The following is a 14,095-nucleotide window of genomic DNA, read 5'->3' as shown; positions in this document are numbered from 1 at the left end:
TCCTGAGCTGGAGTGGAAGGGGCTGTGATCAACTAGTAATGTCAGCCATGAGTGGAGGTTGAGGGTGTGGTAGACTTTGTGCCATGTATTTGCCCACTGGTGTTTCTGTAGTTTTGGGCCTGGTCCTTCCCTTGGATGACCCATGCTTTTCCTGCTATGAACGATTCTTGCCACACAAGCTGCCCACGAAAGCCCTCGTTTCTGGGATCTTTTTCTTCTCATTTGATGTGAGGTTTAGCACATAAGTGACATTGGTGAAATTTACCTTGTAACTGAGCATAGTGTTAGAAGAGGAGCCAGTTCTCACATCCCTGAAGGCTGGATGCTTTTATGGCTCCATTTCTGGCTAGATCTGAAAATCACATTGCCAGCAACCTGCCAGTCCATCAAAAAAAAAAAAAATGCAGGAAGGTACAGTTTTGCACATGCTTACTCTGTTGTCTTTTGCTAAACATTCCCTCTTCTTCAGTCCCAGGGGCTCATGAGGATAAATTTGCACGTTAGTGTTAGTCTGGTTATCCTGGACGATAGGGTAAAATATTGGTATTGTAGATCAAAAGCACAATTAACATGTGCCTTGGAACTTGGACAGAAACTTGTAGGAGCTGTGAGGCTGAGGCTTATACATCTCCGTGGGTGGTAGTTTCAACATGGCACTGCTAGCTTTTTTTTTTTTTTTTTTCCCCTTTCCCATTTTGGTAAGTGGAATATTGGGCAATGTTGGAATTCAGTGACTGGGAAAGTTTGTTTCCTCCTTCTATTCTTCTATCTGCTGTTTAACTTTCTTCTTCCATTTGGATTCATTCTATTCTCTTTTCAGTGACCTACGTTTTCTCTTTTCCTTTTCAGCATTGGGGTATTGAAGCCCCAATGAAAATGTTTACTTTTCATAATATTCTTTATCAGAAGCCTATTTTATTGAAATAGTGATAGAATCCAACATGCCCTCTGGCAACTAGATAGTCTCTGCCCTTGACTTCCGGAAAACACAAAACCATTCCTTTCCTGATAAGAAAGCTGTAAAAACTTGAACATGCCTTGATGCTTTGAGCTGTGGAATTTAGGCAAGTCACTTTTGTTCTATATGCTTTATTTGTACCCAGATATAAATGTGTGTGCCTGTGTGTGTGTGTGTGTGTGTGTGTGTGTGCCTGTGTGTGTGTGTGTGTGTGTGTGTGTGTGTGTGTGTGTGAGAGAGAAAGAGAGATCAGTAGTTTTGTGAGCCTTTGGAACCCTGGGATCATGGAAGGAAAAGGTGAAAATTGAGCTAGTAAGAATCCCCTATCCTTTTTCGACCAGAATAACTCTGTTATTATTAGTTTTCTATAAGAGCTTTCTGCATTAGAGTTTATGTGAAACACAGATTCTGTTTTTTAAATGTGAAAACTACCAGCATCAATGAGCCTCAGATTCCTTCCACCACTAACAGTTTGCAGTACCTCCATGTAATCAGGCCCAGACAGGAGAGAAAGCCAGTGTGATGGAACATCATTTCTGTCAGGTGTCTCTGTATTTCAGTCACAACCACTCCAGACTGTGGGTCTCCAGGCGTGTTATCCTCGTGAGGTATTAGCTATTCTCTTCTGTAAAATGGAGATGATAGTTGTACCAACCTTATAGGATTGTGGTGAGAAACAAATGAGATAATTAGCAGTGTCCAGCAAATTAGAAATACTCAATAAGTGTTAGGCGTTACTGTTAGTCTGAAAAGACTAAAAGACATGCTACATGGCATGCTCATCTTCTTTTATTACTTCATTTGTGTTTATGTCAAGTAAACCTCCTCCTAGAACCAAATATAAAGGTATTAAAATAGAATATCAAATACTTTGCTGCTCTTTTGACACTACAGGGAAATTTTATATAATTTTAGAATGTTCACTTAAGATCTCTAAAATATACTGTACCATACCATGGCTATAATTTTGGGCCAAAAAGTTGCAGTGAAAAGTTAAAGTGAAAAAAAATGAGATGGAACAAATAGTTTCTTGGGTGATGCTTTGCTGAAAATCAACTTTTTCATAAGTTTTAAGCATATCTTTGCACAACTTCATTTTTCTTTGAGTTTTTAGGTCTCAATTTTTTGAACTGTGAAGTAAAAGGACTGGACCAGATAATTTTTCAGGTTCAACATTGATGCTTCTCAGTTGATTTTCACATAATCTGGCACTCTAATCAGTTTGTCTCATTTCTCCAGACCTCTGTTTCCTCAGCTGCAAATTAAGAAGAGAACGTTCCTACCTATCAGCTGGTTTTAATTCTAGCATCAGAGTTTTCTAACTTTTCTATTTATGCTCTTCTTCAACTTGGTTACTCTCTGGTTACATAATCATCCAAACTGTATCACAAAATAATTTCTAAACATATGTTTCTATGTGCATGGTTAAAAGCTTGTTAGACTATATAGTACCAGGCAATTGCTGGGTGTTGGAGACACAGTGATGTAAAGATACATTTCTTGCCTTCGGGAACTCAGTCATCAGATGTATAATCATGATGATGATAAAGACAATAAATGCAGAGATAATTGCTTTAATGGGAATGAGCACAGTATTCATTGAAAACAAAAGGTAAGGAGAACCTAGATCAGCCTGATTGTGAGGTGTTTGTGAAGGTCAGACAAACAAAAGGGGAGAGAGTGTTCCAGCTGGAGGAATACTATTTGCAAAGCACAGAGCTCCAGATGAGAGAGCAGGACTAGACAAGGAATTACAAATTGCTCTGCACTGTTGGAGTGTGAAATGTACAAAGAGAATGAGTTGGGATTGCTAAGCGAGGGGACTTCCAAGAGCTTTGTAGGCCATTGAATTGAGTAATATCTGTCCGTGTATTGAGATTATTCAAATGTAAGTGAAATGCCAAGGTTTTAAATTTAAATTGAAAAGTAGTTATTAATATAAATTTCTGAAACTCTTACAAAAATACATCAGTTTAGGATCAATAGTTTTGTATTTTGTCTTAGAAGAAACGAATTCAGGGAAACTAATTAAGAGAATCTGGAAAAGAACACCAATCCATTTTACTTTAAAAGTTCTCAGAGGGGGCTTCCCTGGTGGCACAGTGGTTGAGAGTCTGCCTGCCGATGCTAGGGGACGCGGGTACGTGCCCCGGTCCCGGAAGATCCCACGTGCTGTGGAGCGGCTGGGCCCGTGAGCCATGGCCGCTGAGCCTGCGTGTCCGGAGCCTGTGCTCCGCAACGGGAGAGGCCACAACAGTGAGAGGCCCGCGTACCGCCAAAAAATAAAATAAAATAAAATAAGTTCTCAGAGGAGTTTTTTCATTAGATGACCACTAATCAAAGTTCGGCGTGCATTTCTAAAGTAAATGTAAGATAACACTCCTTTTTTTTTTTTAAAGTCTTATGGATTTTCATATTTTGTAAACTTGAAGATTTAAGGTGATCTTAGTTATTTAAGTTTTTCACAGGGATTTAAAAAATTATTTATTTATTTGGTTGCTGTGGGTCTTAGTTGCAGCAGTCAGACTCCTTAGTTGTGGCATGCAAACTCTTAGTTGCAGCATGCGTGTGGGATCTAGTTCCCTGACCAGGGATCGAACCCTGGGCCCCCTGCACTGGGAGTGTGGAGTCTTATACACTGCGCCACCAGGGAAGTCCCAGACTTTTCTTTTTGAGAGTTTTACTCCATTAAAAAAAAAAAAAATCTGCACAATTACCTGGCATCTGATCTGTTCCTATCCTTCCGAGTAACTGAAATTTATTCTTTTCTTGAATGATATAGGAAGATAAAGACAAAAAAAAAACAAATATACTTAACGGAAACAAAGATTTTCAATTATTCAAACTGTTGTTCAATTTTTGTAGAAAGAGCACAGCACTCAATGTTGTGAATTCAAGGTTCTGTTATTTATATACCATTTCAATAATGGTATTATGTATTACTTCATTACCTTTTCTATAATCAAAGTTATACATCCATATGGTTTAAAGAATCAACTTGTTCTAGAAGACTTGTGTAATAACCAGAAGTATAACATATGCCTTCCCTCCATTTCCCATTTCCTACAGGCAACCACTTCCAACACTTTCAGCTCCATTCTATTTTTACCTCATATCTCCAAATAACATGCTTATATTGCTACTTCTTGATTTTAGAAAAGCTTTAGTCATTATCTATTGGTGTTCCCCTAGAGCAGATGAGGTCTCACTTTTTTACTACTGCCTCCCCAAAGCCCCCACTACCCACATGTATACTTCCCAATCCTCAAATTCCTAATCTAGTTATATTTATAATTTAGGTTAGATCAGTATCCAGAGTTTACATCATTACAACTACGTAAATACTAGTTACAGCTCAGCCATGGAGAATACTGTAATTTTTCAGCACAATGTCTTGTTATATCAATACTTGGAGTTATTAATAGTTTTCTATGAACCAATCATGAATTTAACCCCAAAGTCTCCAAAAACTTTCTTAATCTCTGAATATGTTCATAGTCAAGAATTCTATCTATTTAATCTAGAAGAAATCTCAACCCTGGAGATGTCTGACCTATTGCAATTTTTGTTCTCCTTTCACCATCATTCTGAGGGGGCCCTTTGCCTCTATCATGTGCTGGATCTCTTATTTCCCACGTTCCATGTTTTCCTCTTCATCTTGATTTACTCTTTTGTTTTGGTGGCACACAACCTTCAGCAGCTTGTTCAGGTAGAGTATAAGGAGAGGTCTTTGAGACCCCTCTTATGGATGCATGAATTCGTCCTTGTGTTTGATTGATAGTTTTGCTGGATTCTACTTCTACGTTGGAGAAGTTTCAACTTCTACATTGAAAATTATTTGCCATCAGGCACTGTTCCATTGCCTTCTAGCTCCTGGTGTTTCACCTGTTTGGCAGGACTCCTATGTTTTCTCTGTGCCTGCACCCATGAAGCTTAGTACTGGTGGAGAAAGTCAGGACAAGCAGACTGATGCCATTATAAATTTATGACTACCAACATGAACTGGACTCTCAACAGTACCAATTTATTCTTTTAAAAAATTTGATTGAAGTATAGTTGATTTAAAGCAGCAGCATTCCAATTCATTCTTTTACAGATGCAAAAGCTATTTTAAAACCTCTAAACACACACACACACACATGCACACACACACCCCTCCCTACTTTTCTCAAACCTCTGGCAGCTCTTCTCCCCACTCTCAACAGATAACTTTGACTTTTACTTTTTCTGGAAAATAAAAGCCATCAGATGGGATGCCCTTGTGTTCCAGAGATGATGTTTCTCCTCTACTTGTATCTTAAAGTCTATTCTGTTCCTGTTTTCAAAGCCCTATAATAATGATGACTCCTTTTTTTTAATATACGTTCCATTTCTGTCAACTGGACCATGTATAGTGGTTTTTCCAGTGCTCAAACCTCACCCATTAAATCATCATCCAACCTAACAGCCAACCAACCCGATAAACAAGAAACGTCTACCCACATTATCCTTCAGCTACTACTATTTCCTCCCGTTCTTAGCCAAACTTCTCCCAGATTGCTGTCTTTACTCCTCATTTCATTAGCTATATTCACTTCTCTACCACACCATTCTGGCTTTCTTACTAAGGTTCCAGTGACCTCCATCAAAAGTTTTCGATCTCTCTTAGTGCACAAAGATGATCACACTTTCCTGTTTGGAACAGAATCATTCCTGGGCTTACATGATAAAACTTTGTTTTGTTTTTTCTTCTCATTACTTTTTCTATTACATTTCCCATTATACTGTCATCTACTTGATCACTTAATGTCAGAATTTGTGAAAGGCTCTTTGCTTGGTTCTCTTTAATTCTCTTCTCATTCCTTAGACGGCCGTACCCATGCATATGACTAGAATTACTCCCTATAAACAAATAAATAACACATTTTAATCTATAGCCAAGATCTCTTTTCTGAACTCCAGACCCATATATCCAGTTGCTTACTTGACACATCTTTTTGGAGGTTTCAGTGGCACCGTAATCTCAGTATATCCATTTCAAGGTCATCTTTCCTCCAAGGTAGCCAGTCCTTTTCCAGTGTTTCCTATTTCAGTTAATGGTACCTCTCTCTCTCCAATTATGTTAGCCAGAACCCTAGAGTCATTCTTGGCATTTCCCTTCCTACTACTCCATATCCAATCCATCACCCATCTAGCTGATGATATTTACAATCAAAGTGTTTCTCAAATCCTCTCACATTTCTCCATCTTCACCACTCTAGGTAAGTTACCAGCATTTCTTATCTAAACTTCCGGGGTAGTCTCTTAATTGACCTAACTACTTCTATCAGGTCTCTCAATCTGTTTTCCATATTATAGCCACCGTCATCTTTTTAAAATGTAAATCTAAGTACATCATCCTTTGCTTAAAGCCTCTACATGGCTTCCTTCTGCTCTAGGGATAAAAACAAAAACTCCCTGACTTGGTCTGAAGGGTTTACAAGCTGTACTCCTTACATACTTCTGTCTTGGCAAACACCATCTAATTTCTCATTCTCTTGTACCAGCTGTGCTGGTTTTCTTTTAGCTCCCCACACTGTGATCCAATGGAGAGCCAATACAGCTTGGCCGCTAAGCATGGCACACTTCACGCCTAATTTTCAAGGGAGATTGCCCGGGTTCAAATCCCGATTCTACAATTTACTTATTTGTGCAAACTTGGGCAAGTTACTTTATCTCCTGTGCCTCAGTTTCCTCAACTGGAAAATAAGGATAATTGTAATAGATTTGATCATAATCGTGTTATTATGATCAAATGATCATTTTCAGGGAAGGCTCTTTCCTCCCCTTTCTTGCCCAGTTAATTTCTTCTCAAACTTCTGTTCTCAGCTCCAGAGTCACCTTCTCAGAGAAGCCTCCACTGACCTCTCTGACTGAATCCAATTACTTCTTTACAGCTTTTCTCATATGTTGAGTCTCTTAATTGGAATGCTTAATACAGGTGCAATTTTGTATCTTTCTGAGTGATTTATGTATTTATTTTTGGTTAACGTTCTGTCTTTCTCACTGAAATGTCAGCTCCAGGAACCTAGGGATAGTGTTTGTTTGTTTTTTGTCACTATTCTTCATGCCTAACACAGTGTTCATTACTTAGTAGGTTTCCCCCCAAAATGTTCGTTGACACAAAAAATGGTAAACATCTCTGATGCAAGGCTCTTTGATAACCTCTTTTGCTGCTTAAATTAGTGCTCTGCACGGTAAGTAATAAGTTCTGAGAAGGAACACGGATGGTGAATCAAAGACCGGTTAAGTTGTACGTCTGCTCCTGCTTCTTCAGGAGGTGGCTCTGAGCAGGAGGGTTCCCTGTTCAACAAGGCAGGGTTTTGTGGAGATTATGTGCCGGATACCCAGACCTGGGTTCAATTCTTGGCTCCATTATCTGCTGCTGTGTGACCTTAATCATGTCACTTGACTTCTTACAGTCCGAGTGTCCTCATCTGTCAAATCACATCACAGTACTCAGCGCAGAGTCAATTCTTGTTAACTAGGCAACGGAACTGATAAGAATCTCACTTAATTAAGCACAGTACATGATTATCCACAGGCTCATGCCAACGATATGGCTTGCCCCTTATGTAGGCCAGTAAGTCTCCTGTGGTCGGTGACAAACAGCTATCCCATCCCCTGCCCCTAAAAATGTCAAAAATTTGTGCTTTTGGTCACAAGAGAGTAAGAATCAATGTGAACTGGAAAAACAGAGTTCCAACAGGATTTCCTGGTGCTTCAAGTTCAAGTTTGAGAGTGGCAGTGGGTGAGCCGGCTTGGTCAGGTAGGCTCAGAGGTTCGTTTGCTGGAGGGACTGACCTTGGGAACAGAGAAAAGCCTTCAGTCCCTGACAAGACAGCCCTGCCCAGATGCCAGTGGGACCCAGCTAACCGCCACTGCAATCTCAGAGCCTCTTTTCTCCTGAGCCCTCCTTGTTTTTTTTTTTTTTAAATCAGCTGAATCCACTCCTTGAGAATCACATAGAAAATGACTCCCTCCTCACCTCATTCAAGAAAAAAAAAATCCCATTCCTCACAATAAAAAGAGTAAGCCTCTTGTCCGCCTCTTGTGCCGCTGGCCACTTTGCTGAGATGAGAGGAGAAATCTGGTTGTAACATTTGGTGGACGAGTGAGCTGCCTGGAAGCAAGGACCACAGTGATGTGTGAGAGAGATGGACGTTGTTTCTTCCGCAATCCTTCTCTTTTTCTCCTTCCTCCTGTTTCAAACTTGTGGGACCGACTGGGGCTGTGAATTTTAGGGTGTAGTGTGTGTACGTCAATAGAAGGGGCATTGTGTGTGTACTTCGAGCGCGTTCAGGAGAGTGCTGTGCTTGAACTTGCGAGTGTCTGTGACGGAAGAACTATGAAAGCATGTGTGTGGGACAAGATTTAGACGTGTAAGCGCAGGAAAGTGGTAGCGTGTACGTGGTGAGTGTGTGCGCGCGAGTAAGTGCGCGAGCCAGGGGCCGGCCGCCCGCCCGCCGCGGCTCCCCGTGGGCCGGCCCGGCCAATGAGCGCGCGGCTGCAGGGGCGGCGGGCGGGGAGGGGGCGCAGGGGCCCTGCGGATGGAGGCGCGGGCGGCGCGGCGCACTCATTCCGCGCGGGCGTTGCTGGCGGGGGGCGGCGCAGCCACTGGCCGGGGACCGGGGCCCGGACCAGGGGCGGCGGGCGGCGTAGGCGGCGCCCGGGGCTGGGATGCGCAGGGGGCTCCGTGGCGGCGGCGTTGGCGGCGGCGTCGGCGGCCGCGGGGGCACGAGCTAGCGCCGCGGCGCGGGGAGCCAGTCGAGCCCGGTGGGCGAGCGGAGGCGGCGGCGCAGGCAGAGCGGCGGCCGCAGCCGGAGCCCGAGCGCCGCGCGCCCACCATGGCCGCTCAAGGCGAGCCCGGCTACCTGGCGGCGCAGTCGGACCCGGGCTCCAACAGCGAGCGCAGTACCGACTCGCCCATGCCCGGCTCGGAGGACGACCTGGTCGCCGGAGCGCCCCTGCACAGCCCCGAGTGGAGCGAGGAGCGCTTCCGCGTGGACAGGAAGAAACTTGAGGCCATGTTACAAGGTAGGCATCCACCCCGCGTTCTCGGACTCCCGGGCTGCGCCCGCGACTCCTTCCCGGACATCCCCGCCCCGCGTCCCGGCGCCTGCCGCTCCGGCCCAAAGCCGACTTAGTTCCCCCGTCCCTTCCCCCGCGGAGCCGGAGGACATCCAGGGAGTGCAGACCTCGCGGGAGTCTCCACCCTTCCACGCCTCTCAGGTCTCCGGGCACCGAGAACCCTGTGCTAACTTGACCGGCTTCAGAAAAGCCGAAGGCCGTGTTTGTACCCGCGCGCCCAAGTTGCGTTCTTGGACTTTGGAGATGCCAGCTTTAGTCAGGACACCTGGGCTATGCTATCCGGACCCAGTCGGACCGCGCAGAGTATGCGTGACTCCCTCCCCACTCTCTGGCACTCTGGAATTCTAGCTCTGTCTCTGTTTCTCTCCCTCCTCTTGTCAGTATCCACTTCCTCCAGCTGAGGGGCCTTGTCTCGCTATTGGGAAACGCTCTGCAGATGTCAAAGCTTAGGACAGGAGTTCCCGCCCCGCACCCAGAGTAAGAGGGGCCAGCATGGGGTGAGCGGCCAAAGTGTCAGGGCAGTGCTGCTGGGTTGGGGGACAGTGCGTGTTCATCTCCTGACAGGCTTATAAAACACATCTTGAGTTACACTCGGTTCATAAAAGTCTTCCCGTATTATGGGTATCTATCTGACTTTGTCTTTCACAATTTGTTTTTTTTTTTTTTTGGTTTTTTTTTTAAACTCCCTCGTTTCTCTGGGACTTTCCCAGGCGTAACAGCTTTAACCATACAGGACTGGGAACAAATTTTGACTTTTAATGGGAGGATTGGAGTTCTCAGAGTGAGTGCTAAAATGTCCAACGTCATTTTGATCTTCCCTAAAAATGTTAATTACTAGCTTACCTGTAGTCCCCAGTGTGGTTCATTTCCATCATCCAGAGAAATAAGGTAATTTGAATGACTGTTATTCTTAAAATAGTAGAGGGACCAGGCATTAATTTCACTAAGGGTGCAGTGGTGGATTCATTCAGTAGCTCGTATCCTTATATGAAGGGAGGATTGGAGCTTTCCAACTTTCTTTTGTGGCTTGGTGCCTAATTTACTTTGACTTGATCAGTCAGTGCATCGCAGTGTGGGAGCTATTTAGCCCTCCGTGGAAATGCAGTGGTTTTTTAGAACAATAAGGCAGGTTATTTTAAGACAGAACAAGATGTTTTCCAAAACAATAACTTGGTGGAAACAAATAGCAAGAGTGTTTGATAGACATTTTTGGATGAGTTACAAACTCATCTCTCTTTTTGCTTTTTTTTAATTGATAAACATCCCCAGTGCTTATCATGTCTCTGTCTTACTCCCTCTTTTTTTCCTCCTTAAATTATGTAACTTTCTAGGAGAGTTACTTCTGTGATAAACTGTTCAAATAGGAATATTGCAAAGTGGATCTGGAAATTAAAGCCCCAGTTGCCTTTCAGTAACCTATTTTAGTTATTCCATTTGTTCTGTGGTTCTTTTTTGCCTAGTTCCTATTATAAAACAAAATATTAAATTTATTCAGGAAAATATTGCTGTGAGATTGTTTGGGTTGAACTGATAACACACATACCTATCCTTTCAACAAGTTTCTAGTTTATTTTGTACATTTGGAGGGTTGTGAAAGATGGATCTTCTACGTCTTCCTTACCTGTCTTGCCTACGCACATGCAAGTAAAGACAGTGATGTTAGCTCCTAGGAAGCCCTCTTGCATAACCTGAGCTTTAGAAGTGGATTTCTTTTTTGAATCAATTAATTTCCATTTAGAATAAAACAAAATATAGGTAAGACATTTTTTAAAATTTGAAGGCCATTCTCTTTGTAGATATGATATTCTGACATGAGATAGTTTAAAATTTCTTTGCTGTGGTGAAGTTTCTTTTACAGAAACTCTTGAGTTAGTATTTCTTCAACAACCTATGAATTAGTGAAGTATTCACACTTCAACTCCAAAGATTTCTTGAATAATTGAACATAGTGCTTTGATTAACTTTCCAAAGTCACTAATAAGTGAATTATGCCTTCCAAGATAGTAAGTTTGAACACATTTGACAATAGCACCCAGTGCACTGTGTACCAAGGCATTTTGTCATGCATGCTTCCTGGTGTCAAATTTTGTTAGAACCACCATGTTTGAAGGAATAAGACTAGTTTCTGAACCAAACATAATCATGTGTCTCATTGCTTGATACTAGGTGGTTAAGGCAAGCGTGGGCAACTGGAATCACTCAGACCTAGGTTCCCTGTGGAACCTTGGGACAGTTCCTGGGCACCTCCCCATCTCAGTTTGTCCGTCTGTAAAATGGGACTGATATTAGTACCTTTCTCTTAGAGTTTTGTGAGAATTAACAGAGATAAAGCCTAATAAGCTAAAACTTGCCACACTGTTTTATAAATGCTAACAGCTTAATATATATCAGTTGATTTTATTATTACTACTAATAAATATTATAGCATGGATTCAAATGACTTCCAGTGCCTATCACAATTTCTGACAGTACTCTATATCTAAATATCTAGAGAACAAAAGAATTTTGCAGTTTCATAATTGCAGAAGTAAAATAGAGAACAAGGTAGGAAGTTTGGAAAGTCAACAAATATTCTAATATTGTTAGATATCCTTGGGTGGAAAGTTTTTCATTTGAAAAGTGCCAGTTAAGAAAAGTCTGTATTTGCCTGGTTGGGTTTCTGATTTGGATTTGCCATTTTTCCTCAGACAATCGCCTTAAAATATGTGCAGGTTTCCAATTTAAATCAGGGTAAATAAGATTCTCTGCCTTTAAGTCTACATAGTGCAAATTGGTGATTATAATGCTTGGAATTTGTTTCCAGAGAGACTGTCCTGGGGGTAAGTTAATCTTTAATGGGTTGTATTTTTATTAGTAGAGAAATTCTTCTACGCAATGGACCAAAAATTCAGTGAGGTTAAAATATAGGCAGTAGGGTAGTGGTCAAAGAAATGAAAATACCATTCTTGGATGAATCCCCAAAGAACTGATACACATAAAATCCACCAGGCCAAAAATGTAGGAAAAAAGATCACTAGTTTTTTGTTTTTTGCTTTTGTTTTTTATCTAATAACTACTTTGGAACAGCCATGCAGAGTATCTGACACTTCTTTTTGAATCTAAATGAAGATTATTGATTATATTAGTCAACAGTTTTGTAAATGGGAATTGATTTTCACGTTTAGTTTAGGTTTTTGATGGGGATGGTAGGCCTTGGAATAGATACGATGGACAACATAATAATGAAGAAAAATTGTTCTTCATTTACTTAATACTGATCTTCAGAATTTAGACTTCATATTTCATGTGGGATAGTAGTAGTGATTCATTTCAGTCAATTAAATGTGACTTATGGTATGCAAAGAGGGAGAAGAGTGGTCTAGAGGAAAGTCTGGGAGAAGGTAGCAAATAAATGGGTCAAGAGTCAGAAATACAGCCTTGGTGTTGGCCAGTGTCCTGAGAGACAAACATGGATTTTGTACATTTATACTTTTCCTTTTTCTTCTTTTGGGGTTGTTTTACATCTTATGATTATACTTTTATTGTTACACTGAAAAACATATACACGTGCTGTACAGTTAAAAATCCCTACATAAAATTTAGACTCATAGGCATTTTCAAGGTTTGGAATCCCTTGTATTTCATCATAGAAAGAATTGTGGGCTGGGGGCAGTGGCCTGTTTTTATGAATTGAGGTTAATGTCTGGTGGGCTTTTAGGATATTGCTGTTAAAGACATTAAGAACCATGTTTTGGGGACTTCCCTGTTGGCCCAGTGGTTAAGACCCTGTGCTTCCAATGCAGGGGGCACAGGTTGGATCCCTGGTTGGGGAACTAAGATCCCATGTGCCATGCGGCGTGGCCAAAAATTTAAAAAACAAACATGTTTTTACATGTTCACAGTGATGGGCAGAACAGGAATCACTGATCACTGCTTGCTTGAGGAGTGGAACTAGCCACTAAAACAGCTGATCACACATTGATTAAAAACAAGAGCAGCAGTTATATAATTACATATCTTTTTTTCTTTTTTAATTAACTTATTTATTTTTTTGGCTGTGTTAGGTCTTTGTTGCTGCACACAGGCTTTTCTCTAGTTGTGGCGAGCGGAGGCTACTCTCCGTTACGGTGCACGGGCTTCTCATTGCTGTGGCTTCTCTTGTTGCAGAGCACAGGCTCTAGGCGCACAGGCTTCAGTAGTTGTGGCTCGTGGGCTCTAGAGCGCAGGCTCAGTAGTTGTGGCGCATGGGCTTATTTGCTCCGCGGCATGTGGGATCTTCCTGGACCAGGGCTCGAACCCGTGTGCCCTGCATTGGCAGGCGGATTCTTAACCACTGCGCCACCAGGGAAGTCCCTACATATCTTTTTAATTTGGCAAACTTTAGTGAAGATTGTCTTATAATTTGGTAAATAGATAATAATCTTTTAGATGCTTTTGTGGGATCAGGGAGAGATGAAGTAAAAATATATGAGAATGGGGGAGTGCTGAAAATGAAAATAAACAAGAGCTAAGCTGAATGTAGTTTTCTAGCTAAGGCTTGATTAAGGCTAATAAACAATAAGAACAAATCCAATAACTTTATGAAGCTTAATGGTTGAAAGCAAAGTGTTCTTGGCCAGATCTGGATTTGAGTCTTGGTCCTACCTTTAAATAGGGAGCTTGGGAAAATTCATTACCTGCAGCCCCATTTATGAAAGGCGGTGTTAATCATGGTGCCTACATCTGAGGTGGTTGTGACCATTAAGAGAAAAAAAGATGGATGTAAAACATCACAGCGCTGGCCACAGAGTAAGTGCTGAATAAATCACTAATAACCATATTTATTATAAACCATAGTTCATAAAATGCACATTCTTATATTGAAAATGAAAATCAAATATATTTGAAAATGAATTAAATGGTTTATAATAAATGAACATTCACAGCTATCTAAATATTTTTATTGGCTTTCCTGGTAGCTCACCGTATGTCCAGCGTATTAGCCCCTTGTAAAGGTGGATGAGCATGTACTGAGTAAAGCTGTATCGGACACGAGTGTGGAGTTTTAGA

General features: G+C 41.7%; 1 protein-coding gene and 1 long non-coding RNA gene across 6 annotated transcripts in view; one reads left to right on the top strand and one right to left on the bottom strand.

Moving 5' to 3' along the window:
- Positions 1-1,439: 1,439 nt before the first annotated feature.
- On the bottom strand, positions 1,440-8,173 carry LOC141276693 (uncharacterized). 2 transcript variants are annotated; one of them, XR_012326652.1, is made up of 3 exons: positions 7,965-8,173; positions 3,676-3,726; positions 1,440-1,583 (listed from the first exon to the last, which is right to left on the bottom strand). It is a non-coding gene; the product is annotated as an uncharacterized lncRNA (long non-coding RNA). The 2 variants fall into 2 exon arrangements; XR_012326653.1 differs by lacking the exon at positions 1,440-1,583 and adding an exon at positions 2,081-2,213.
- Positions 8,174-8,577: 404 nt separating this feature from the next.
- The window catches only part of BICC1 (BicC family RNA binding protein 1), a 301,538-nt gene continuing 296,020 nt past the window's right edge, over positions 8,578-14,095 (top strand). For 2 of the 4 annotated variants that reach the window (XM_033841937.2, XM_033841939.2), the window contains exon 1: positions 8,579-9,013. In XM_033841937.2, coding sequence (XP_033697828.1) covers positions 8,824-9,013 — 190 coding nt within the window. In that variant the 5' untranslated portion in view covers positions 8,579-8,823. Of the gene's footprint in view, positions 9,014-14,095 lie in introns of all 4 variants that reach the window. The other 2 variants (XM_033841938.2, XM_033841936.2) reach the window with 2 other exon arrangements.

The sequence above is a fragment of the Tursiops truncatus genome, chromosome 16 (genome assembly GCF_011762595.2).
Source record: "Tursiops truncatus isolate mTurTru1 chromosome 16, mTurTru1.mat.Y, whole genome shotgun sequence".
In the NCBI taxonomy this organism is placed as follows: domain Eukaryota; kingdom Metazoa; phylum Chordata; class Mammalia; order Artiodactyla; family Delphinidae; genus Tursiops; species Tursiops truncatus.
Note: the sequence above shows the minus strand (reverse complement) of the source record. Positions and strands in the feature narration are given on the sequence as shown.